Source organism: Lonchura striata, chromosome 8 (genome assembly GCF_046129695.1).
Source record: "Lonchura striata isolate bLonStr1 chromosome 8, bLonStr1.mat, whole genome shotgun sequence".
NCBI classification, from domain to species: Eukaryota; Metazoa; Chordata; class Aves; order Passeriformes; family Estrildidae; genus Lonchura; species Lonchura striata.
The window spans coordinates 16,064,405-16,089,742 of record NC_134610.1 but is presented as its reverse complement, the minus strand read 5'-3'; the positions used below and the strand labels follow the sequence as shown (position 1 = coordinate 16,089,742).

General features: G+C 61.1%; 4 protein-coding genes across 4 annotated transcripts in view; 2 read left to right on the top strand and 2 right to left on the bottom strand.

Annotated features, from left to right (window-relative positions):
* SPEG (striated muscle enriched protein kinase) overlaps positions 1-5,202 on the bottom strand; it is a 38,556-nt gene extending 33,354 nt beyond the window's left edge. Inside the window, exon 1 of the mRNA XM_021526305.2 lies at positions 4,533-5,202. Coding sequence (XP_021381980.2) covers positions 4,533-4,941 — 409 coding nt within the window. The 5' untranslated portion in view covers positions 4,942-5,202. The remainder of the gene's footprint in view (positions 1-4,532) is intronic.
* The window catches only part of LOC110468386 (tubulin alpha-5 chain), an 85,034-nt gene that overhangs the window by 21,749 nt on the left and 37,947 nt on the right, over positions 1-25,338 (top strand). The gene's annotated exons all lie outside the window — the stretch shown is intronic.
* Positions 8,215-12,728, bottom strand: DES (desmin). Its single transcript, XM_021526329.3, has 9 exons — positions 12,103-12,728; positions 10,623-10,683; positions 10,353-10,448; positions 10,102-10,263; positions 9,890-10,015; positions 8,979-9,199; positions 8,797-8,846; positions 8,424-8,506; positions 8,215-8,303 (listed from the first exon to the last, which is right to left on the bottom strand). The coding sequence occupies exons 1-9, from the start codon at positions 12,651-12,653 to the stop codon at positions 8,262-8,264; spliced, it is 1,392 nt and encodes a 463-aa protein (XP_021382004.1). The 5' UTR covers positions 12,654-12,728; the 3' UTR covers positions 8,215-8,261.
* DNPEP (aspartyl aminopeptidase) lies at positions 19,810-24,881 on the top strand. Its single transcript, XM_021526328.3, has 15 exons — positions 19,810-19,831; positions 19,947-20,034; positions 20,111-20,199; positions 20,279-20,392; positions 20,713-20,838; positions 20,977-21,107; positions 21,470-21,554; positions 21,977-22,084; positions 22,316-22,393; positions 22,710-22,793; positions 23,060-23,220; positions 23,377-23,416; positions 23,763-23,864; positions 24,205-24,372; positions 24,766-24,881. The coding sequence occupies exons 1-15, from the start codon at positions 19,826-19,828 to the stop codon at positions 24,814-24,816; spliced, it is 1,431 nt and encodes a 476-aa protein (XP_021382003.1). The 5' UTR covers positions 19,810-19,825; the 3' UTR covers positions 24,817-24,881.

Here is a 25,338-nt window from a genome sequence, read left to right as displayed (position 1 = left end):
TTGCCTGCTGGACACACATCAGCCCCAAGCAAAGCAGACAGCAAACATTTGCTCAAACTGCAGCATTAATTCCACTGTTCCAAGAACCACAGCCCTCCACACCTTGTTGGCCTCCCGACTGCTCTGCACAGATCCTGACCCGGTGCCACAGCTCTGGCCTGGCACCAGCCCCCTGCCCCTGGTCCCAGCCAGCAGCCCCTTGTCTCAGTGCTTGAATAATTGATGGCGGTGTGTGCATGCGGCGTCTCGAGTAGGAGGAGGTCTGGCCATGAATCTTTCATACGTTTGCACCTCCTGGAGCTGCTGGGGATGGTCGGCGGGAGGTGGGGATGTGCTGGGAGCCAGGGTAGGTGGGGATCTTCCATAGCTCTGTCCCCAGGGAAAATAAATACAGCAGCGGAATGTCCCTTGTCACCCAGCAGGGCAGTGCCACAGAATCTTTGTGGCCCTGTGGAGGAGGAGGGCTGTGCTGTCCCCCCTCTCCCAGGGGCTGCCCTCTCCAGATTTGCCTCCCTTTGCTGCCACAAGAAGGATGCCTGAGCACACAGGGCTCACTGCAGGCAGAGAGAGAACACAGGGATGCAAAGCAGCAATGTCACCTTGGCTCTGGGCGTCTGGACATGGAGCGGGATGGCACAAGGCATTTCATCCCTGGCCTGCCAACCTCTGGCACACCCCCCAGCTGGGAGCGAGGGGGGAAAGCAGGCAAGGGTGCAGGCAGCAGGGTGGAAGCAACCAGCCCCTTCCAGCAACCTGGCATCAGGAGGCAGGAAGGGCCATGGGAGAGATGGGCAGACCTGGAAGGAGGAAGAGGCTGTTGTCCCCTCATGCAGTCCCGAATATCGGTGCTATATTTACCTAACTGCAGGCCTGGGTTTCAGCCTCTTGCCTGTAACACAAGCCCTGCAGCCTGCCAGAATCCAAGAGGATGGCACATTCCTCAGCAAAAATAACCCTCCAGCAGCATGCGAGAGGGCAGGGGTGGAGGTGACTGACTGGACAGCTGCACCCACACCCCGCTCACTGGGAGCAGACATCTCGCTGTGACAGACCCTGGGATGGGAATGTGGCACACGTGGACACCACACCAGACCCCTGCCCAGGTGGATGGGGGCAGTGGTGGGAGCCACTCTGGGGCAGCTGGCATTAAACATGGGCACGGTGCTGCAAATTATGGGACTAAAATTAGGCACTGAGATAAATGGCCAGAGATACTGAGCCACCAGGGACACCGTCAGCACAGCCATCCCCAGTGGGCTCCATTGCTACTGCCATGCATCATCAGCTGAAAAATTATGCTAACATCCCTCCACTGTAACTCCTCACACAGGAAGGGTTCGTGAAGGGCTACCACACACAGGACGTTTCTGCCCCCATTCTGCCCCCAAATGCAGGCAGGTGCAGACTGTTTCCTGGACACAGGGAAGGCTCCAAGACAGTTTGATTGCTGAGTGCAGGTGGAGGCGAATGGAGCAAGACCCTGCACTGGGAACCCAAGATGGACACATCCAACCTTGAAATGAGAGGCAGCCTGGGTGGGGAGGATCAGGCAGTGCTGGCACAGTGAGCGAGGGCTGGGCTCTAAGAGGAGATTAGCTCGGGTTCTTAAGAGGTGATTTAATCCCGTTTACAGGGGAAAAATTCAGGAGATGCAGCTGAGAGGTGATAAAGGCTTTAGCAAGTCTAGGAGCAATGGAGCTATGATAGGGGCCAGGGCTGTCTGGAAGGATCTGGACCATCTGGACCAGCCTGGTGCTGGTGTGAGAAGGGTCAATGCACTCCACTTGTACCTATGGAGCTGGGCCATTAGGGAGAACATGCAGCAGGAGAGGGGCAGTGCAGTGGGGCAGGGGGGGGACAGCGTGGGACAGTGGGGATGGTGTGCCCCTGGTAGTGCCTGCACTAGCCTGGCCAGCCCTGTACATGCTCTCCCCACTTCCCACAGTGAGCACTGACGCACTCAGGGAACCTGGGAGAAGAGCAGGAGAAAATCATTAGTGGGGTGGAGCGACAGATTCAGGGCAAGAGATTAGAGAAGCTAAATCGGGCTTGTGTGAGCAAGGGGGACTGCTGAGCTGGTGCAGGAGGAGCTTCCCAGGCTGAGTACAGAGATGGGCAGCATGGAGACCCCCAGGCCACTAGCAGAGACCCGAGCCACCTTGGGAAGAGCCAGTGCTGGCCCCACAGAGATCTTCAGCCTGGCAGTGCACCAGGGAGAAAAGGGCCCACCAGAGACCACTACCCATCAGAGACAGATGGAGCAAGGACACAACGCCACCTCCAGACACAGAGAACCAGGACCCCAAGTCCAGAGAAAAAGCTGATTTTGCCCATGAAGCAAGGGCATTCCAATACCTCCAGACACAAGGGCCTGGGATGCCAAGTCCAGAGAAAGACTTTACCCTGCCTGGGGACCCTGCACACATCCCTCTTGCCCTAGAAGTGGCTGTTGATCTAGCTCACAGAGTGCCCCAGGGAACAAGGATGGGATGTCCCTTCCCAGTACAAGGATGGCGGAGCTGTGAGGGGAACTTCTGTAATCCCTGGAGACCTGTCCATCACCTGGCAGGATGTGGCACTCTCTTGGCACTGCCACAGCACACCACAAAGATAGTTCTGTGCTGCTACAGTGACAAAACCGCACGAGGGGCTGCCCTGCTCCTCGATCAACCCAGTGCCCCAGAGCCTGCCTGGCTCCAGAGGTGTCTCTGGCCCAGGGATGCCTTTTTGGGAGGCTGTTTGCTCAATGGTGGTGCATCCATGGCCGAGAGCCTGCTGGGTGGAATGCCCAAGGCAGGGTGACATTCACACTGCAGGTTAGGCAATCCTGGCTGCTCTGTCCCTCCCTCAGCTGCCCCAGAAAGGCGGTGGAGAGGGCTGGGAATTGAGAGCAGGGAAGAGTGCGTCAGCACAACGGGAACGGGCACCTGGGGAAATCAGACTGTGCCATGATGCTGGGCAGCAGCACTGGGGCCCAGACTGGCCATGGAGAGGTGCAGCTGCACACCAGAGCATGGAAACAGGGTGACCCACCTGCTGTCTGCCCAGGACAGGCTGCCCCTCCCCTGGGGCAGTGCATGTCTCCAATTCTGCACACACTTCACCCCACGCCCAACTGCATCGTGCCACAGTCCCCAGAGGTGTGATGTACAGTGACCCACACAGACTCACTGCAGGGCAGAACCCCTGCTGCACACCCTTCTGCTCCTCCTGCTACCCCACCAGGCTCCTCACCTGCACATAAACCTTCCTCCATCCTCCAAACACCACTTCTCCAGACTCCTGGCTCAGTGCTCCCCTTCAGCATTGTGAAGGCTCCTTCTGACCGCCACAGTCACCTAGCCCCTGCTCGAGGAGCAGCATCTCTGGTGTGCTACAGAGTCCCAGGGGCAGCTCCTTCCCTGGAGCCTCAGGGCTCAGTGTTGCTTCCCTCACTCCCCATCCTCACTGTCCCCATGCAGACAGCACATCTCACATCTCAGAGCACTGCCACCCACCTCCACGCTTCCCAACACTCAGGCCTTCCATGTCCTAGGGAGGGGGCATCCATCCTCCACGAGGGAGAATTTGCTCACCAAAAGGGTTGTCAAGTACTGGAACAGAATGGCCAGGGTAGTGGTGGAGTCACCATCACTGGAGATACTCAGGAAACACGTAAATGTGGCACTTAGGGACATGGTTTAACAGTAGACTTGGCAGTGCTGGGTTAAGGGTTGGATTGATGATCTTAGAGGTATTTTCCAACATAAATATCTCTATGATTGCATGATTCCATGATGATGAGGCAGAGGGGGCTGAGCCCCAAACCTGCAGGATGAAGCCCACCCATGCAAGGGCAGCAGTCCCCATGCACTCCTTCTCTGACTGCTACACCCAGGGGTGATGGTGATGAGCAAAGGGGCTGCCATTGGGATGAGCAAATCCTCGTTAATTTGCCTTGGCTAATTGACTACCAGGTCTCGCCCATCGGAGGGCACAGACTCCACCTACTTGTCAGCCCCACCTCTCACAATAAGCTCCTCCTCCTAGCCCCACTGGCATTCCAGTTCACACAGTGTATTTCCAATGCCTGGTAAAGCTATTATGGTGACACTAAGGGAGTTCTGCCCGTGGGCAGGTGGGAGGGGGGGGTGTGCTGAGGACCGTGCTGGTGGCTGTGGTGGGTGGTACCACCAGTACCATGTGCCCAATCCCCATCTCTCTCTCTTTCTCTCTTCTCTCTCTCTCCTCTTGCCCCGAGCAGGCTTGGCATCACATGCTCCCAACACCTCTGTGCCCAGTCCTGGCACCCAGTCTGGCCTGGCAGTGGGTACTGCAGCCACATGCTCGCTCCAGGCTGGAGAGCCACCCCAGTGCTGCCAGCACTGGGCACCCCAGCCTGCAGCAGGGTGGGCACGGCAAAGCTCAGCAGCCCTGTCTGGCCCCAGGGCACGCACTGCAGCAAGAGCCTGCAAAGCACTGCTGCCACCCTCAGCAAACCTGTGCCAAGGTCTGTGCCAGCACGGCCGTGCTGGTGGCCTTGTCACCCTTACCTTCCATGTCAATGATGGCCAACACAGCACTGGTCATGGCCTCTCCCTGCTCATTCTCAGCGACGCATGTGTACACACCGGCATCCTCCTTCTTGCTGTCCCGGATCCAGAGGGTGCCATACTCCTCCCCGCCCTGGGCCAGCTGCTCCTCGTTCCGGTACCAGCGGAGGCTGGGCCGGGGGTTGCCCACCACCACCACTCGCAGCCGGATGTCACAGCCGGTGCCGATCGCTGCATTCTTCAGTTTCCTCACAAAATACGGTGCTGCCCGGCCAGCTGAGCCCTCCTGGGCCGGCCCCGGTTCTGCAGTGACCTTGGCGCGCTTCGGGGGGATGCCAGGGCTCGGCGGGGCTGCCCGAGGCTCCCCAGCAGCCCTACTCGTGCCGCTGCGTCCCTGCGCCCGGTGCATGGTCTGCAGCTCCCCCACCGCCACCCGCGACCCCTGTCACCCCAAGCCAGCACGTTGTGCCCTTCTTCTCCCCCTGCCTGCAGTCTGGGGGTGCTGGGTACCTGACTGGGGCCGTGGGGCAGTGGCGACCCCCCAGTCCAAATGCCGTCCGGTTCGGTGCCTCCCCCCACAGGCTGCAGCCCCAAAGGTCGCAGCACTGTGGGCAAGCAAGGGACTATATTTAGGCTGGGGCTCGGCTTCCTGCTCGCCCAGCCGCCACTCACCAAGCGCCCGGTGCGGTGTGGCACTCACAGTCCGCGCTGCGCGGCAGCCCCGAGCCCGCCCAGCGCCTCGGCACCTGCTCCTCGCCGGCCCGGCTGGGTCCCGCGGCTGCTGCCCGCTCGCTGAGCCGTCCGTGCCGGGGCCGTGGCGTCCCCCCCCTCACCCGTCCCGTCCCGTCCCGTCCCGCGCAGCCCCCGGCGAGCTGCGCTCCCTCTGCCCCCTCTCCTGAAGTGGCAGCTGCCTCTGATATGTCACATTCCTTGGCTGGGCTCCCCCTCTCTGCGCCTGCTGCCCCGTCCCTGCAGCCCAGCTCCACTTGCAAAGATAGAAAAGGGCCAGCACCTTTCCATATTAGCTGAGAGGCTCGGGGGGGACCTAGCCTTCCTCCCCCGCTTCCCCTTCTCCGGCAGTGTCATTGGATCGGGGCAGAGAGAGACCCTGACGGCATGTGGAGGGAAAGGACACCGTCATGCTTCCTGCAACGCAAGACCCGGGGCAGGAGCCAGCCCTTCAGGGCCCCTTAGCTCCGTTCCCAGCAGACAGCAGAGGTGGGGATCCCAGCATCCCTGACCCCACAAATCCTCCCTGCCCAGAAGGCTGCAAACACATCAAGACTCCATTTCTCTCACTGGGCCGCTGCTTCTGCTCCGGGCAGAGTGGCCCCGGCAGCCCTGCTGGAGCTGTTCGGCCTTGGAGCATCCTGTGGGAGCTAGCACAGCCGGGCTCTGGGCGGCGAGCGGTCAGGGACGGTCTGTGCCAGATACTGCCTGGCCATCCCTGGGCAAGGCAGGGATTCCCAATCTCCTGGAGCCACGGCAACGCCTCGGCACCTGGCCCCAGCCACCCTCGCCAGGGGCTGTAAATCTGTGTGAGCAGGAGGCCAGCGACACGACACGGCGCTTCCCAGCTGCAGGCCAGCCCCGACGGCTTTGGCACAGCCCGCTGCCACCAGCCTAAGGGTGCCAGCATCAGTGGAGCATCACTAGCAAGGAGAAAATCCAGGATTCGCCCGCTTGGATGGCTGTGGCACGACGGAGTGGGATGCCTTGCTGGACCCACAGCCTGGCGCAGAGTGGCTCAGCCAGCCCCAGAAGAGGCCTAGGGGCCCCTTCCCTGCCCTGCAGGCAAAGGAATGCTTTGTCCTCAGCATGCCCCCAGGGGATGAACTCTGGCACAGCCAGCCTGGGCCGGCAGGGAGGGAGGTGTCATCCCAACCCAAGGCAACCTGGGGACTGTCCTCGATGTCACAGGGCCACCTGCTGGAGATATCCCTTGAGACCCAATACCTCCCAGCTGGGGTTTGTCACGCTGGCCTCTCCATCAGGGACACCCCCAGACCACTCCCCACTGCTGGCAGTAGCACATGCCTTGTCCCTAAAACATCACCCCGTGCCAAGCCAATTGCCCCCTGGCATCTGCTGCCTGGCAGTGTTTTGTGGACTCTCCAACATGTCCCAGGGCAGAGCAATCCTGAATTGCTCCTCCACACGGGATGCTCAGCTCTGGGTTCCACTGCAGCATGCCCCATTGCTGGGATGAAGGAGCTGAAGCCAAGATGGCCAGAACCTCAGCACAGGGAGAGGGGCGTGTGTGCTGGGAGGAAGAGAGCATATGATGTTGGTAGGTTGAGGCTGGAGGTTGAGCCTGGGATGCAAGCATAGGGTGGTCGATTGGATGCTCACAGGGTGTAGGTCACTTAGGGATGAGGATGGCTCTGCTTGCATGTTGGTGACACTTGGAGGGGCTTGGAAAAGTCCCAGGCAGATGTGGATTTGGGTATGTCCCATGTGGGGGTAAAAAGGAGGTGGCTGTGGAGCTGAGCCACCAGAACATAATAAGTGACCCTGGGTGTGTGTGGGACCCGAGCCCCGAGCCCCTTAAAACCTGCTCAGGGCTTAGATGTCACAGTTCCCTGTCCCAGCAGGACTTTCCCACCCAGTGCAACTGAGAAACCCACCACCTCAGGCAGCAAAATGCTCAAGAACCTTCAGTGTGAGAGACACGCACCTTTTGGGGAGGCCAGCAGCCTAGGGAGGAGACTGCCCAAAGAGTTGCTGGCTCATCCATCCACCTGGCCCTTGTGATGCCTCCCCCAGGTGCTGCCTCCCCACCACCCCATCCCCTCTCTGCCCCAAAGATACACTGTGACCACAGGGTGATGCTCCACTGTTTATTTCAGCCGCCTGAAGAGTCTCATACACGTGGTGGGGTGGGGGTGCACTGGGGCAAGGGTTGGGGATGTCTGCCCTGGGCCCCCGGGCCTCTCTCCGGCTCCTGTCATTCTCTGCCCCCTCTCTCCCATTCACTCACTCCTCCTCTCTCCTGTGTCCACCTACAGGTACCCTCTCGGCTCATGAGCCTGGCCCCGTGCAGCCTCCTGCTGCTGGGGGTCCCCGCCACGGGGAGGGGCGGGCACTGCCCTCCTCTGCCCCACGGGACTGCCTCTTGGGCTGGGGGGAGCGAAGGGCCCGAGCCCCCTGGGCTGGGGGGGACACACAGGCTGGGCCCCCCTCGCTCTGAGCTGGGCAGAGAAGAGGGGGCTCAGCCCAGCCCATGCCTAGCTTCTCCCCATCCCTAGCATCGCCGCCATGCCCCTGGAGAAGTGCCAGCTCCAGAGGGCCGGCGGTGCTGCTAGAGGGGGATGGGGCCCCACTCGTGTGGGATGAACCCCAAGCCTGTGCCCAGGGTGGGAAGGGGCCTGTGGGGGGATCCAGAACCCGCTGCTGGGACCGTCCGGCTCTCCATGGAGCTGGCCCAGGCCACCACCTGCTCCCCCCAGCCCCTGGCCCTGTCCCGTCCCTCCCTCCTGCCGCCCCCCGGCCCTGGCCTGATCCTGACGCTGGCGTTGCTGCTGCGAAGCTGCAAAAGCAGAGCGAGCCTTTTGAAGCCGGAGAAGAGAGCCCAGGGGGTGTGGGGGGCCCAGAGGCAGCTGCATGGGGGAAACTCCTCAGGCAGTGCCGGGGAAGCGCCGAGAGGCGAGCTGGGGGGCAGGAGGGGGGCATGGCGGAGGGACGGAGGCAGGGACAGAAGGTGCCAGTGGGCTGCTGGAGCAGCCTCCTCTACAGCACTTCATGCTGCTGCTGGGTCGCCTCACTCACCACCTGTGGGAGAGAGGTGCCGTGAGACGCCATGCCGTGCCACACCACAGCCCCAAGTGCGGGAACAGGCGCCGTCCTCGTCCCCTGCCTCCCGGCCACCCTCCGGTGCTGCCCTGTGCTCACCTCCCCATCACGGGTTTCGATGGTTTTGATCATCACGGTCTTTTTGGTGTGCACCTCGGAGCCCCGCTGCTCTGGGCTGGTCTCTGTAGGGGGAGGACACAGAAGATGGCAACACAGGGGCAGGGACGTGTGGTATGGGGACACAGCCATGGGGCTGGGGTCACTGAGGAGCTTCAGCAGCCTTGGTTTAACCCCCCCACCTCAGCTCACAGCAACTCCCAAACAAGTGCCCCTGTAGCAGGGGCTCCGTGTGGCACCTGTGTGTTCCCAACCTGCCAGCTTGGCTACAACCCCCCAGGAGGGACATTTGCCCCAAAAGTGGGGAACACAGGGGACTTGTCCCAGATCCCCCTCCTCGCAGAGTGAGACTCACCTCGGAAATTGAGTGCAGAAGCGAAGGTCTGGTGCATGGGGATGCTGATCCTGTGGGAACACAGAGGGCAAAGCTTAGCACCAGCCAGACCTAGCCCTGAGATGTGGCCTCACAAAGTTGGACCCCCAAAAAACCACTGACCCTGCTGGTCCCCCCAGCTTGTCCTGTCCCCTTCCACTCACCGGTTCTCCTCTCCCTCCAGCAGCTTGCGGTATGTGGCGATCTCCACATCCAGGGCCATCTTGACATTGAGCAGGTCCTGGTACTCACGCAGGTGCCGAGCCATCTCATCCTTCAGGTGCCGGATCTCCTCCTCCAGGCGGGCAATGGTGTCCTGGTACCCACCGGCCTCCCCTGCGAAGCGCTCCTCCATCTCCCGCATCTGCCGCATCAGCGAGTCATTCTGGAGAGATGGGGGTGCTCAGTGAGGGGCGAACCCAGAGGAGCCATGGGTCACCTGGGGTGGGAACTGGGGATGCCAGGGCATTCTGGGGAGAGCTGTGGTCAGCCCTGGGCTGCATTCAGCTGACGTGGGACCATGATGAGTGACTGTAACCCTCCACCTGCCCAGCGCTAGGCATCAGGGACTCACGGGGCTAAGCTGTGCATGTACTGGGCAACCCCAGCACCCTGGTGCCCAGGTCTTCCAGCAAAACCATCCTACCCCAGAAAAAGGGCACAGAGAGCTGCAGAAGCACTGGATGGCTGCCTGGGGGTGGCACTGGTGGCTGTTGGCTGGCTTCTGCAACCATGACTGTGCCAGAATGGGACTGTTGTGCCCTGCTTGTTTGCAACCACCTTTCCAGCCTGCAACCAGACACCCTGAGCCCTGTGCCCGCCTGCCTGGAGCCTCCCAGGCTGGGTCACATTTTACAATCTGCATTTTGATTCCAGGATTCTGCCAAAGCACTTTGCGGGAGTCCAGGCCACTGCTGGGGGAGGTGCAGTCCAAATGCGGGATATAAGGCCCTCTGCAATAGGAACTCAGAGAGCTGGGAAGAGCCCCCCACCCCAGAGATGTCCCTGATCAGCCTTGGAACAGCAGGTCCCTGCAGGGAAGCTGGGGATCTTCTCAATGCTGCCCTTAGCTCACCGTTCCCTTGAGGGCATCAATCTCACAGGTGTAGGACTGGATCTGGTGCCGGTACTCCAGCATTTCCTGTTTGGCCTGCCTTAGCGCATCGTTGTTCTTGTTGGCTGCCTGTGTCAGGTCAGACACCTGGGGAGAGACCAGGTCAGTGGGGATGGCCCCCGAGATGGACCCCGCTGTGCTGGGGCCAGCCCAGAGCCCACTGCCTCCCGCACCTTGGACTTGTACCACTCCTCAGCCTCGGCGATGTTCTTGGCAGCAATGCTCTCGTACTGAGCGCGGATGTCCCGCAGCGCGGCGGTCAAATCGGGCTTGGAGATGTCCATCTCCACCTGGATGTGCTGCTCCTGCAGCTGTGCCTGCAGCTCCCGGATTTCCTGCATGGACAAGGTGACATCTCAGGGCACCCACTCCATTTTTGCTGCCCCGTGAGTGCCATTGGAAAAGGGTGCCACTTCTGACCTACCTCTTCGTGCACCTTCTTGAGGAAGGCAATCTCTTCCTGCAGGGACTCGATACGTCTTTCCAGGTCAATGCGTGCTAGTGTGGCTGCATCCACATCCTGGGAAGGACAGAGAATGAGGGATAGTGGGAGGTTGCCGGGGAGCACAAGGGCTGGAAGGTGCAAAGCTGTGTCCAGGACCGTGCCCTGGTGCTGGGTCCAGGCTGCTGGGGGGAGATGGGGGTGGGAAGGAGGGTAGGGCTCCCACGCCACACCAAGGGGACAGGTACTCACAGCTCTGAATGCAGCGAGGTTGTTCTCAGCCTCCTCCTTCAGCTGGATCTCTTCTTGCAGCCTGTAGGCAGAGAAGGAAGGCTAGGGGGGTCTGGAGGAAGGTCCATCCCTCCGTGGTGATGTCCCCCCGAGCTGTCCTTAAGCCCAGAATGGCCCAGTAGGAAGAAAACAGATTGTCCTGTGCTCCCGGCAGGCAGCAGAGGACTGGCGGGGGGCCAGGGGCTCTTCCTCCTATTCCCTATTATAGTCAACGCCAGAGAGATCACAAAGACATGAGGTCAGCTCAGTGCCACGCACACTGCCCCAGCCCTTATAGGGGAGAGTGACCAGCAGCTGGGGGGACAGAGCGCAGGATCTGACAAGGAGTCCAGAGATGGGCACCAGCTGAGCTATCCCAGGGAGAGCAGGAGCACAGACAGATTTTGGCATTGCTGTGGGATGGGATGTGAAGTTGGGACTGCTGTGGGGGAGGTTCAGGTCAGGGCTGGAGGTCCAGGCTTGTGTCAAGGAAGGCAACAGTACTGCAGGCTGCATGTCAGTGGAAAGGCAGTGGGGAGGAGATGGAGGCGCCCAGGTGGTGCTGGCACATGGGGTGGCAGAAACCCAACACCCGTTTGTTCTGGGTCCTGCTCCTCCCCTGTCAGGGAGAGTTCCTTCATGGCACCAGCCCCCAGCTCCCCAGCATCAGGGAGAACCCCAGCACTGTAGTGGTGGCTGGGGTTACAGGAGGAGGCAGCAGGCTGTGTCACCCCGAGGGAATGGTGTCCCCAGGGCACAGGGTCCAGGAGGGAAGGTGCAGACCATCATTTGATTATCTGCCCCTAATGCCAGGTTTCCCACACATCAGTTCCCGGGGGTTCCCTCAGCCTGGCCATCCTTGTGGATACTCTCCACTCTCTTCCCTGGCACCAGCCAGGTCCACAGCATCTCTGGGGTGTCCCACTGCTCACAGGGCACCATGGACACTCACAGCAGGCCTGAAGCATCCCTGGCCTACAGAAGTGCAGCTGCTTCCTCCCCTCCCTCCTTCATTTCTGGAGCTGATGGTGCAGCTTCCCTGGGTTATCCATCCCCTTACTTCTGCCAGCCTGACTGCATCTGTCTGTCCATCTCTCCCACAGAGCTCAGCTCACCCATGGGCCCAGCAGCCCTCCCCGGTGTGAGCAGAGATGGGGACCCCGGGGTGAGGTGCACTTTGATCTCCCAGTGCTGTGGTGTTACAGCCCAGATTCAGCCTCACTGCAAGGGAGAGCACAGGGGACACCCCTGCTGGGGGAGCCACTCTACCCTCTGGGTGCTGCCCAGAAAGTGGTCAAGGGTGACAGAGCACTGGGCTCACCATGGGCTCTGAGCATGAGGCACGAGGATAGCAGTAAGCACCTGAAGAGCTGCCAGGGCAAGCTCTGCTCCCAGCCACATCTAGGGATGGAGATGCAAGGATGGATGCTCACAGGGACTCTCCAGGACCCCCCCTACTCACTTCTGCTTGAGCTTCTGCAGGTCATCGAGCAGGTTGTCACGCTCAACCTCCACACGAGCCCTCTGGTTGGTGAGCACTTCGATCTGGCGCCGGAGCTCCCGCAGCTCCTCCTCGTACATCTCGGCCACGCGGGTGGGCTCCTTGCCCCGCAGGCGGTTCACCTCGGCCACCATGAGGGCATTCTGCTGCTCCAAGAAGCGCACCTTTTCGATGTAGTTGGCGAAACGGTCATTGAGCTCCTGCAGCTCCACCTTCTCGTTGGTGCGGGTCTGGAGGAACTCCTGGTTCATGGCATCGGCCAGGCTGAAGTCCAGCAGCTCGCCAGCCCCCTGGTAGGCGCTTTGGTAGGTGCGCAGGGGCGTCACGCGGGTGGTGCGGAAGGTGGACAGGCTGGGGACGGCCGAGGTGCGGGACACCTGGTAGACGCGGGAGGTGACGGAGCTGCCGCTGCTGCCCTTGCCCCCGAAGGAGGCACGAGAGAAGACCGGGGAGCCGCCGAAGGTGCGGCGGTAGGACGAGACCCGCTGGCTGGAGGAGTAGGACTGGCTCATGGTGGCGGCGTGGGGAGGCGAGGCCGGAGCAGGGAGCAGGCAGAGGGCTGGCGAGCGGCCGGCACAGCTCGGAGAGGCGTCGGGAGCGGACGGCGCGCCGCTATTTGTATCCTGCTGCCAGCACCCGCCCCTCCTGCTGCCGGGCAGCTGCGGGACGCTGCCGCGGGGGATCCGGCCGGCAGCCCCCGCCCACTGCCCCTCACCTGCACACACCCCCCGGCACACAGGCACCCCTGGGCCCCCCTGCAGCTCTCTGGGAGGCCTTGACACCGGCCCCCACTGCTCTGCCCCGTCTCTGGCAGTGCGAGGGGAGGAAGTGGGGCAGACTGGTGGTGAACCCCCCATCAGGATGCAGCGCCACGCAAAGGGGGTCCAGACAGACAGACAGACAGACAGCCTAGGCTGATGCCATGAAGGGAAAGAGGGGAACCTCACAGCATCACTTGATCAAATGCCGTGCCAGGTCCATGGTCCCCAAACTGGTCTTGTGCACCCCAAACAGCCCCTGATGATGCCCTGACCCACCCCCTGGCAAGAGCACTAGGCTCAGGTCTCCATGTGGGGCCAGACTCCCATCCAGAAAGTGAGCAAGGAAGGGCCCTGGAGGGGGGTTGATGTGGGGGGACCCCTGCCCTGAGTGTGCTTCTACTGACTCACCACTCAAGCTCTCTTTCTGACATGGGGGGCTGAGCACTGGCCAGGGTCTGGGTGCTTTTGGAGTGCTGCTGAGTGACCCCGAGCAGGTGCTGGGTCTGAGCCCCAGTGACGGTGACGTCAGCCCCTGTCCTCGCTCCGGCACATTCCCAAAGCAGCAGGCACTCAACCAAAATAGCCTTCCCAGCTCATACTCGTGGGGTGTGGGACATACAAACGTGGTATTTATAGTGGGGGAGGCACTCTGTTAACCCTTCTTGCTCCAAGCACGTGGAGAGCACAGCTGGATGGTGACCCTGCCTGGAGCAGCCCTAGCCCCTCTCTGATCCCCATCACCCTCAGAGCAGAACGTAGTCCCTAGGTTATCCCAAGGCACAGCAGGCTCTTCCCTGTCGCCTCAGTTCCCCCCTTGGCCAGGAAGTACACTGGGGATCTGAAAGCCCAGCCCAGCTCCCCAAATACTCCCAGAATGGGGAATTTCTAAGTCTGTCTGAAAACCCCCACTACAGCTTCCTGGAAAAGTGGTGAGTCAGGCCAGGGACCCTCATGGCCTTGCACAAATGCATGACAGCTGAAAAGGACATCCTGAGGGAGGGCACGTGTGCTGGGGGAAATCTTCATGAGGGTTCCCCTTGCCTGGGCAGCATCCCCTCCTCCCCAGGCTCCCCAGCACGCCCGGTGACCCCCAGCTCTGTCCAAGCTGGGCTGTTTTGGCTGACGTCAGCTGGCTCAGCCCCAGTGCCTTTGTCACTGAAGGCCCTGGTGGAGGGGACCGCTGTGCCACTGGGCACAGGGTGACTCAGCAGCAGGACAGCATTCAGCCCTGCCTGGCCCTGCACCTTCCAGGCTTCTGTCCTGCCTGTAACACAGAAGCCAAGCAATGCCATGGCTCACCCACGGCAGCATCACCATCAGGCAAAGGCTCAGGCTTGTTCATGGAAGCATTCTCCACTGCTCTGGCTCTGGGAGGAACTCCCTGCTGCTGCCTCCCTGCTCCATGTCACTTGGGCAGCCAGCTAAAGTCTGGGTCCCACAGACATGCAGGTGAGCAGATGCTCAATGCCCTGCATCCCCTCTGCTCCTCCAAGCCCCCATCCCTGGAGCCTCTCCCAACCACCCAGTTGCAGAGTGATGTAGTGTCTTCCCAGTGAGTGCAAGCTGCCTGGAGGAGCCTGCCTTTAAAAGGGAAGGTATTTCCAGATGAGGTTGTTTCATCCCAGCATAGAGAGAGAATGGAAGAAAGGGGGGGCTTGTGGGGGGAGAGTAGATGGAAAAACAGACAGCATCCTTCCTCCTTCTGGCCCCATTCCGAGTGTGCCCTGCCTGTGCCTCAAGTGCCAGCAAGCCGGCCCTTAGCTGGTGTGCAGAGGGGCAGGTGGGTGCCCCGGGAGGGGGACTCGGGGCGTCTGTGACAGCACACCACCAGGAACAGAGTTCAGCCATCCCTTTCCATGACCCCACCCCACTGCTGTGCCAGTGGGGACTGTGGGGAGGATGGAGTCCTCAGGGATACAGCGTCCAGAAGTGCCTGGCACTCTGCTCTGATAGGTTTCAGGTAGGTTGATGCAAATCCCATCTCAGGCCTGGGTAGCCTTTGTTCCCATCCTCATCCCACAGAGCAGTTGGGGGCAGGGTTGGAGTGCTCCAGGGAGGGGAAATGCACTCTTGGGCACTGCTGCTTGGAGGGGAAGCAGCTCAGAGGGGCTAACCAGGAGTATCCTCCTGACCCTGCTCTAGGGCAGTCTGTTTGAAGTGGTCTTTCCTTAGCTGTGGTGACAGCCTTCCGGTATGGCTCTGGGCAAGCAGGGGCCCCACGTCTTGCAGAGGGTGGACAAGCCTCTTAGGAAATCCCTGTCTGCTTGGGGGACCCAGCATGCCAGGAAGGAGGGATGAAGTGCAGGACCTAGAGGCCCTGCCTGAGTCCCACGGACAAGATGCCAAACACTCTTGTGCCAACTAAAGACCCAGAGGCTGCAGAAAGTCAGGAGGCTGCAGAGGCCAGAAGTGCAGGGCTGCCTCCTGTCCTGTCTGGTCCTGTGCAGCCTCCCCACAGCTCCGTCCCAGGCCAGGCTGACCCAGACCGGCGGAGCCTGGGAAGTGGCTCCTGAGCCCCCGCACTGGCCTGGTCCCAGTTTCGATCAAATCTTGGATGAGACTGCTGCCGGGAAGGCGTTTGGAGCCGGAATGTCAAACAACTCCCTCTGGTCATGACATCCCTGTGAGCAAAGCCAGCTGCATCCTGCAGCTGCCCCTCCTTCCTGGCCCTCCCCCCGTGCTGCTCCCCCAGGATTTAAACCCAGCACAGCCTCCTTGGGCTGTGGGCGTCTTGGGGCTTGAAGCTAGACAGGATATGGGGACAGGGTGCTGGCCTTTCCTTGTCCCTATACCCTGCCACCAGGACCCAATGCCCCCTTATGCCTGGCCTTAGCTCAAGGGTGAGTTGAGGAATGGGAATGGGAATGAAGCAGCGGGGGTGTCCATTCCCCTCCCTCCTGACCCCTGGCTGTCTTCCTTCATCCCACTCCTTTTACAGCCATGAGCCTCCCAGGCGCCTTTACCCTAAGAGGGAAGGACTGTGTGGCCCATTCCCCAGTGCTGACGGATCCAGGCTGCACGCTATTGTCTAAATAGGAGGTGGCTCTCCCTCCCAGCTTGTACCAAGGCCCAGCCTGGTCTGATGGGGTCTCAGGAGTTTGTGGGTAAAGTCTCCAGTCCCCCAGCTGCCCCCATGCCTCTGCTCATTCCAGAGCTCAGGACCAGGGGTTGCACAGACTGTCTGTTTCCTCCTGGTCCCCACCTCCATGTCCCGTGGTGATGGGGATGCTGAGGACATTGTCCTGTCTGTGAATGACACAGAATGCTGGGGGTCCCTGGATGCCCCCACGGCAAGCATGGATGCCAGGGTTGTCCAGATGCAACCTGTATAGATGCTAGGAGGTGTTTGCTCCCCTCCCTTGGCCTTTGCATGTCCTCTGGGTGAGTTGTTGCCTCTATATTTCACAAGCATGCTGGGGGAGACCAGCTACTTCCGTGTCCATGTGGTTGCTTGATGCATACACCTGCCCCATCACTCATCTACAGCTGGCCCTGAGGTCCATGGGGATGTTGGGGATGTCCCCACATCCCTGCTGCCTAGGGGCAGGCTAAAGGGTGTCCTGCCCTCATGGTCCATGGGGACATTCACCTGGCCCAGCAGTGTGGAGATACTGAAGATGTCCAGCTGCCCTTGTGATCCATGTGGACGTGGGGATGACAGAGTGGCTGGGTGGTCCATAAGGATGCTGCAGGCCTCGATAGCATCACCCATGCCAATGAGATGAGGTTGCATTACCCGCTGCATCGCTGGTGGCTCACGTAAGGCATGAGGCCGTTCACTCAGCCTCCAGCAATTCCTGGGCGCTGATTTCACTTTCCCATGCTCAGACACGTGGGCTGGGATGCGGGGGACCGCCTCGATGGATGCCATCCCTTTGCTCATCCTGGCAGGGCTGGCAAAGGAGGGGAGGGTCCAGGCAGCCTGGCAGGCAATGGGAGAAGGGGGTGGCACTTCCTGGATCTCTGCTGTGTTTACAGTCTTTGTCCTGGGCCATCTTTCCATTAACCCCTTCCAGCAGGGCGGGCTAAGCGCTGCCTGCCCATCCCCAGAGCCTGTCCCCAAGCCCCATCTCTGCCAGCAGGGAACACGTCTCTTACGAAGCCTGCCCAGAACCCCACCTAGGCTGCCAGGGGACATAGGAAGGACCACAGTGCCCTATTGCTACTGGCCCTCCCCTGCCAGGCACCCCTTGGCACACACATGAGCCCAGCAGCGGGGTGCATACATGCAGAGGAGGAGATGATGCCGTTTTGGAAGGGCTGCCTGTGGCTTCCCGCTGCACTGGATGATCCATGGGGCAGTGTGGGATGGGGGACAGAAGCACTGTCTTCCTAGGAGCACGGTGATGGGGTAGGGGGCAACCATAGCAGGTGCTGTGCAGCCCTTGGCACCCAGCCTGGGGTGAGTCAGAGCCCACCCGGATATAGCCATCAGGAGCTTTTTCTGGAAGTCCTGCTGTGCCGGGAATAGCTGTGGCACGCCGAGGCACTGCCCTTTGCTCACAGCGGCAGGGCTAGACGAAGGCCACACCCGGCCCTGCCACTCACTCCTGCTCTGACCCCCTTGAGTCAGGCACACCCTGCTCCTGCACACACACACACACCCCAGGAGCCATCTGCCCTGAGCACCCACTGGTACCCATCTGCTCTGGGCATCCACCGCCTGGGGAGCCAGAGCCTCTGAATGTCCTCAGATGTCCCTCAGGCACAGCCTGGGAACCATTCAAGAGCACCTGGCCCTGAGCTGGGTTCCAGCAGCAGTGGGGGTGATGCTGGCAGGAGGAGCATGGGGATGGCTGCCTGGCATACAGGTTCCTTTGACACATGTATCCCAGCTCTGGGCTGGAGTGCTGGGTGCCCCAGCCTGGTTCCAGCCTGGCCTGGGGGGGGGCTGGCCCTGTGTTGTGCTGTGGTTGACATGGAGACCCTCCAGCTGTCTGTTTGCAGGGTGCCAGGCAGTGGGAATGCTCGTTCCCATTTGGTGGTGGGGAGAGGCAGGTGTTGGGGGCTGGGAGCATAAATCCAGAGCTGTCAGGAGCTCTCAGCATGACAGGTCACAGGGTCAGGGGCAACAGGACCACCAGTTTCCAGTGCTCAGAACACGGACAGCGTCTCCAGCTAACAGGGTGCCCACACGGGTGACTCAGGAGACGGGAATCCAGCTGGCACCCTACACCTGGGCCCCATGCAGCAGTCACAGGCTGCCACGTCCATCTCCCAAGGCCACATACCCATTGCTAGGAAGAAAGGATCCTGCTGGGAAATGATGCACGAAGACTGACTGAAACCCAAAACCTTTCTGCTGCATCCAGCCCATGAAGGGAGCTCAGACAAGGGCACGAGGCACCGTAATCCATGCAAAGCCAAGGGGTCCTATCCCTTGGGAGTGCCCCTCGGGCTGACAGGGAGCTTGGGTGCTGCCCTGCCACTGTGCCAACTCTCAGAACCCAGTGCATTGCTGTCACTCAGAGACATTTGTCTCCAACATGGCACCAAGGGTTTGTGCCTTGTTTCCTGTAAGGGCCAAGCAGTGCCAAGGCAGGGGACCAACAATGATGGGGGGCTGCAGCTTGGCTGTGACACCCCCCACTCCAAATATACCTAGCCTTGGGGAAGTGAGTGTGTTTTCCTGTGGACCTGCACCCCTCTGCAGGCAGACCAAGCCCCATTTTGGGGCAGCCTCTGCTCCCACTACAACTGGGGCACACCAGGGCAGGATGGGTGACCATCGTTGTGGATGCCCCCTGTTTCCCACTCCCACTCCTCCAGGCTGTGTCCCTCTTCCACACACCTTTAATTCAGCTCTACCCTAGCCTTGTCAGGCACTGTGTCTGGCCTGGACCAGGGTGCGGGGTGAGGGGGGCACGGTGTGGATTGCACGGTGTGGGGTGCGGGGTGAGAGTGCAGTGTGCATGGCGGGGGAGTATAGCGTGGGAGGTGCAGGGTGTGGATTGTGGGGCTGCAGGTCGTGGGGTGCAGGGCGCACATTGCCGACTGCACAGTGTGGATTGCAGCATGCACGGCTGGGTGCAGATTGCGGAGTGCATGGCGGATTGCTGGGTGCAGGGTGTGGATTGCCGGGTGCGGGGCTGGGTGCAGATTGCAGGGTGCAGGGTGCGGATTGCTGGGTGCTGGGTGTGGATTGCTGGGTGCAGGGTGTGGATTGCCAGGTGCGGGCTGGGTGCAGATTGTGGGGTGCAGGGTGTGGATTGCAGGGTGCAGAGTGCAGATTGCGGGGTGCAGAGCTGGGAGTCCGGGGTGCAGAGTTGTGATTGCAGGTTGCAGGGTGAGGATTGAGGGGTGCAGGGTGCAGATTGCGGGGTGCAGATTTGGGAGTCTGGGGTGCAGAGCTGGGAGTCCAGGGTGCAGAGTTGGGAGTCCGGGGTGCAGAGTTGTGTTTGCGGGGTGCGGGGCTGGGTGGAGATTGCAGGGTGCGGGGCTGGGTGGAGATTGCGGGGTGCAGGGTGCGGATTGCAGGGTGTAGGGTGCGGATTGCGGGGCGCAGGGTGCGGATTGCCGGGTGTGGGGCTGGGTGCGGATTACGGGGTGCAGGGTGCGGATTGCAGGGTGTAGGGTGCGGATTGTGGGGTGCATGGTGCAGATTGCCGGGTGCGGGTCTGAGTGGAGATTGCGGGGCGCAGGGTGAGGATTGCGGGGCGCAGGGTGCAGATTGCGGGGCGCAGGGTGCGGATTGCCGGGTGCGGGTCTGGGTGGAGATTGCGGGGCACAGGGTGAGGATTGCGGGGCGCAGGGTGCGGATTGCCGGGTGCGGGGCCGGGTGCGGATTTCGGGGCGCAGGGCTGGGTGGAGATTGCGGGCGCAGGGCGCGGATTGCGGGGCGCGGATTGCGGGGCGCGGGCAATTGCTCGTTCCTCCAGGCCAGCAGGCGGCGCTGGGGGAACGGGCGCGGGGCGGCGGCGGCCATGCAGGTACCGGGCGGGCGGCGGGCGCGGGACGGGGCCGGGCCGGGGTCCCCGGTGCCGCGGGGGTCCCGGCCCGGGGCGGGGCTTTGCCGGCGCCGTGCGGTGACGGCCGTGCCCGCAGGCGGCGGCGCAGGGCTCGAAGGCGGCGGCGCAGGCGGCGGCGCAGGAACTGGTGAAGTTCGTGAACCGCAGTCCGTCGCCGTACCACGGTGAGCACCCGCCCGCTCCCGCCCCGGCCCTCCTCCCCTTCCCCGCGGGCGGCCCTGACGGCTCTTCCCCGCACAGTGGTGGCCGAATGCCGCAGCCGGCTACTGCAGGCCGGCTTCCAGGAGCTGAAGGAGACGGAGCACTGGGACGTGCGGCCGGCGCAGAAGGTGGGCCCGGCCGGGACGGGGCAGCGGGAGCGGGGGAGGACGAGGCACCTCACCCCTCACCTCCGCCCCCTGCTTCCAGTACTTCATAACCAGGAACTACTCCACCCTCATCGCCTTCGCCGTCGGCGGCCAGTTCCAGCCTGGGAATGGGTTCAGCCTGCTAGGGGCCCACACCGACAGCCCCTGCCTCAGGGTAAGGTTGCCCATCTGGGTGCTGAGACCTTCTCTGGGGTCCTCCAGTTTCATGCCACAAGCGAAAACTATCCTGACTACCCCTGTGCCCTGCAGCATCCTTGTTGGCTCCCTACACTTCCCAAATTTGTCAGCCAGAGCAGCCCCTGCATTGCTCCGCCTGCTGCTGTCTCTGTGTCCCCAGTCCTGCAAAGCCCCTCACAGCACCCTGTGCTGGCAGCATCAGCAATGAGGCTCTGGGCATGAGCTGCCCAGTTCCCACCAGCTGCCCGTTCCCCAGCACCGAATGGTGCCAGCAGTGACACCTCTGCCGTTGCCCAGGTGAAGCGTCGCTCTAAGCGGGGACAGGTGGGCGTAGTGCAAGTCGGTGTGGAGACCTATGGAGGGGGCATCTGGAACACCTGGTTCGACCGTGACCTCACCGTGGCCGGGAGGGTGATCATAAAGGTGAGTCTTGTTTAGAGCATGCATGGTCGGATAGTTGTGTGTCTCTGGCACTGGGTCGCTGGCCCCTACACAGAGAGGGACCTGCTGCAACCTCTCAGCTCTGCAGGCCTGGTGCCAGAAGTCCTCCTTGTGTTTCAGGACCAAGCCACGGGGCGCCTGGAGCAGCGCCTGGTGCGTGTGGAGCGGCCCATCCTCCGCATTCCTCACCTGGCCATCCATCTGCAGCGCAGCATCAATGAGAACTTCGGGCCCAACACCGAGCACCACCTGTAAGGCCTGGCTCAGCCCTGACTCCTGGCCAGTCTTGGGAGGGCTGGGACCCAGCTAAAGCAGAGCCCCACCTTAGCTCTCCCTTTGGCAGCCAATCATTGCAGTGGGGAGATCTGCAATGGCTTTTAATCCCATGGAGTACTTCCAAGAGATGCTTTCAAGCATAGGATTTGGGAAAGGACACTTGTCCTGACAATAGATTTGTGGCACAATAGATTTGTGCTTAAAATGTGTATTCTTCCTCCATTTGGCATATCAGTCATTCCCTGGAGGTGCAAGGCAAACATGCCAGGAAGGGTTGGCTGTGTGACCCATCAGGTCAGAGCAAAGCTCTGGGAGCTAATGTTGCTGATCCCCACAGGGTTCCCATTCTGGCCACTGCAGTGCAGGAGGAGCTGGAAAAGGAGGTGCTTATGGAGTCCACACCTTGCAGTACTGCAGCCCAGGTGAGCTGTGTGCCAAGGATCAGCAGCAACGCTTGCAAGGACCTCATACTAGTCACCTTTGATTTTGAGTCCTCGGGCACTTGCCACCAGGTTCCCCTTCTCCCTGTGGACTGCTGGCAACCTTCCACTCCTCTTCCTCACAGCTGTGTACATGGCACTTCTGTTCAGCCATCTCTTCTCACCCTTGCCTGCAGCCAGTGTGGAAGCGGTGCATCTCCCTGAGGAGGCAGGGCAGGGACGGGGGGCTAGCACAGGGGTATAGAGCTGTCCTGGGTGAGGTGGGGGCTTGAACATGGGAGATGTTAGTAGGAGAGAGGACTCTGCCAACATAAGCAGGGTCAGGGACAGCTTTGCAAAGGGAAACAGGGCATTTCTTCTGCCATCCACTGCCTGCTCTGCCCACAGCTCTGCTTTCTTCCCAGGCAGAGCGGCACAGCCCTGTTCTGCTTTCCCTGATCTGCCCCCAGCTGGGGGTGAAACCAGAGCAGATTGTGGAGCTGGAACTATGCCTGGCAGATACGCAGCCAGCGGTGAGTAAGGGCAGGAGCCTCCCTCTGTCTGCCCACAGCCTACAGGCTGGCACTACACAAGTGTTACCTGGCACATGTCCTTTGCTTGGGGCATGCCCAGGCTGGGAGCTGAATGGAACTAGAGGGAGCTGCTCCTAAGAGGCAGAAATAAGGGTACTGGAATGAGAACCCAGTGGCAGGTACTTTTTGGTGACCCAGAGCCTGTGCTCTACTCCTCTTGGCTCTCTGCAGACGCTGGGTGGTGCCTTTGATGAGTTCATCTTCTCCCCACGTCTGGACAACCTGCACAGCTGCTACTGCGCCTTGCAGGTGAGAGGGGAAAGAATCTGGAGTGCACCCAGCTCAGCTTTGGGCTGGCCAAAGGTTCTGCAGGGGGTCGTGTTCTCATGGAATGGGTGGGTCTAGATTGTTGGAGGACCTGGGGTTGGATGCCCCCTTTGCTGGGTGTGTGGGATTCCCAGCAGCTCCCAGGGGTGACTCCTGCTGTTGCTGGGCAATGGCTATGCCCACAGCTCCCTTTCTCCATGCTTCGGGCTCTCCTGGGGGATTTCCTGATGGCTCAGTCCTGAGATTCCCAGGATGGAGTAGCACTCAGGGTGATGTCCATTCCCCCCTAATCCTGCAGGCCTTGATTGACTCATGTGCAGCACCGTCGTCCCTTTCCCAGGAGCCCAATGTGCGTCTCATCGCGCTCTATGACAACGAGGAGGTGAGCAAGGGGCACAGCTTTGGGGTGGCTGGCACCAGAAGGGGCTTTGTGTTCTTTGCTCTTCCCCAGCCATGCCTAACAGGAGAGAAATTCCACACCCCAGTGGAGGAAGCAGGGATTTGCTTACACCCACATGGAACGTGGCCCAGGCAGGGGTGGGAAGCACTGGTGTGGCAGGGAGCTGCTTTGCTGGCCTTAGGGAGCAGCCTGTCACTCCTCTGGCCCCTGTGGTGCTGCGGGGCTGTGCTGATGGTGATCCTTGGCAGGTAGGGTCAGAGAGTGCACAGGGCGCAGAGTCCTTGCTAACGGAGCTGGTGCTGCGCCGGATCTCTGCATCGCCACACAACCTGACAGCCTTCGAGGAGGCAGTGGCCAAGTCCTACATGATCAGTGCTGACATGGCCCACGCTGTGCACCCCAACTATGTGTGAGTAGTCTGGGCCATGCCACAGGCCTGACCCTACCCCTGCCCTGCCACCTGTGGGACGTATCCCCTTCACTCCCCAGGTAGTACAGACAGGACAGTCCTTGTTGCAGCAGGGAGGGAAGACAGCAGTGTGAAACTCTTACTTCTCTTTTGCAGGGACAAGCATGAGGAGAATCATCGTCCAGCCTTCCACAAGGTGAGGGCAGCCCTCTGCTTTGGTCTCGGAGGGTTGCAGTCTGTCCTGTAGCGCTGTGGATTGCCTAGAATTCAAATGGAAAACGTTTATCCTGCAATGGGATTTGACTATGCCACATGTCTGATGTTAATCACTTGGGATCCCAGTCTTGTCCATAGAGCTCCTCTCTGCTCTGAGCTAGGGCTGTCCCCATGGAAACACTGTCCCCATCCCCATGGGCTCACCCAGGAGAGGGGGAATGGACTGATATATTGGGGTGGTACAGCATTGCCTGGGCATGGGTGTTTCCAGGGCCACTGACTATTCCTGGGTCCCATCACGGGCCTGCGGTGCCTCCTTTGTGCAGGGCCCTGTCATCAAAGTGAACAGCAACCAGCGCTATGCCTCCACAGCTGTCACTGAAGCCGTGATCCGGGACATTGCTGCCCGCGTGGGTGTCCCACTGCAGGTGAGCGGGGCTGGGTGAGCCCTCCTTGAACATCAGGAGTTTGGGCTGCAGCCCTGCCCCTGGGTTCATCAGTGCCAAAGCTCTGTTACTGTGTCTGACCCCACTGGGGTCTCTGTGCTGCCTGCTGCTCTGAGGCTCCAGCTGCAGGACTGCCTCAGAGAGCAGGCTGGTGAACAGAAGGGAGCCTGGCCTGAGTGTGTCCTATCTCTGGAGCTTTCTTTGAACCCTGACATGGGTTGGTGCTGCTTCCCTGCTCCAGGTCGCCTCCCTTCGGGCTGAGGGCCCATGTGGGAGGCCATGGGGTAGCATGTGAAGCTGCTGAGGTCTTGCCTCCGTGCAGGAGTTCATGGTGCGCAACGACACACCCTGCGGCACCACCATCGGCCCCATTCTGGCCTCCCGCCTGGGGCTGCGTGTGCTGGACATTGGCTGCCCGCAGCTGGCCATGCATTCCATCCGGGAGATGTGCTGCACCTCAGGGGTGCTTCAGAGCATCACCCTCTTCAAGGTGAGCCCTGTGTCCCCCATCCTGTGCTAAGGCTCATTCCCTGCTGCTCTACATCTCCCACGTCCTCATGTCCCCACCCAATCCCTGCTTTGGGGCTGATCCCAGCCATCCCACAGAGCTCCCCAGCTCCAGAGCAGCTCAGGTACTGGCTGCTTCCGGAGGTGCCCCCTCTCATCCCAGCCTTCCCCAGTGACTGCCATACCTAAGTAGTTCCTATGGCAACCGGTGCTAGCCTTGAGTCAGCGATGGGTTACTATGGTGACGTGGTCCTGCTCTCTGCAAGTAGCTGCCTACCATGACGCTGTGACAGGGAGCTGCTGCCTGCCCCCACTGCCTTTCCCCCCACCCCACCCTGCCTTGCTCAGCCCACCCTGACAGCCTCTCTTCTTCCAGGGCTTCTTCGAGCTCCTGCCGACAGTCAGCAGCAGCCTGGTGGTCGACTGAACATGGCGAGGAAGGAGTAGCAGTGGGTTTACTCCTGGGGCCATTAAAGCATTTCTGTTTTACCAGCGAGTGGTCCATGACTGTGGCTGGGGCTGACGTACATGGCTCCCTCTGGGGACTCCCATGGCTCCTACCTGTGCTCTCCCCTGGAACCATGAGCGAGACCTATTCACCCATCCACAATCCCTTGTCGAGGGGTGCTGGTGGTCCCAGCTAAGGTGCCAAACAGGGCCTGGCTCTTGGCCAGGGAGAGCTGGCGGGAGGATGTCCGTGTCTCGTGCAGCACTGAGGCCGTCCCTTTCCCCAGGAACGAGCCTGCGGTGTGCGCAGGGATCTGCCGGCGCCAGCCTGAAGCTGCTGGCCGGGCCGGGAGGGGTTCGTGCCCGGGCCGGGGGCTGCCCCTGCCCGCGGGCGGTGCCGCCGGGCGGGGTACGAGGGTGCGGCTCCGTGCTCGCCGCTCATTGGGCGGCGCTCGGGGGCGTGTCCCACGCGGGAGCCAGTGAAGCCGCAGGGTTGGGAAGG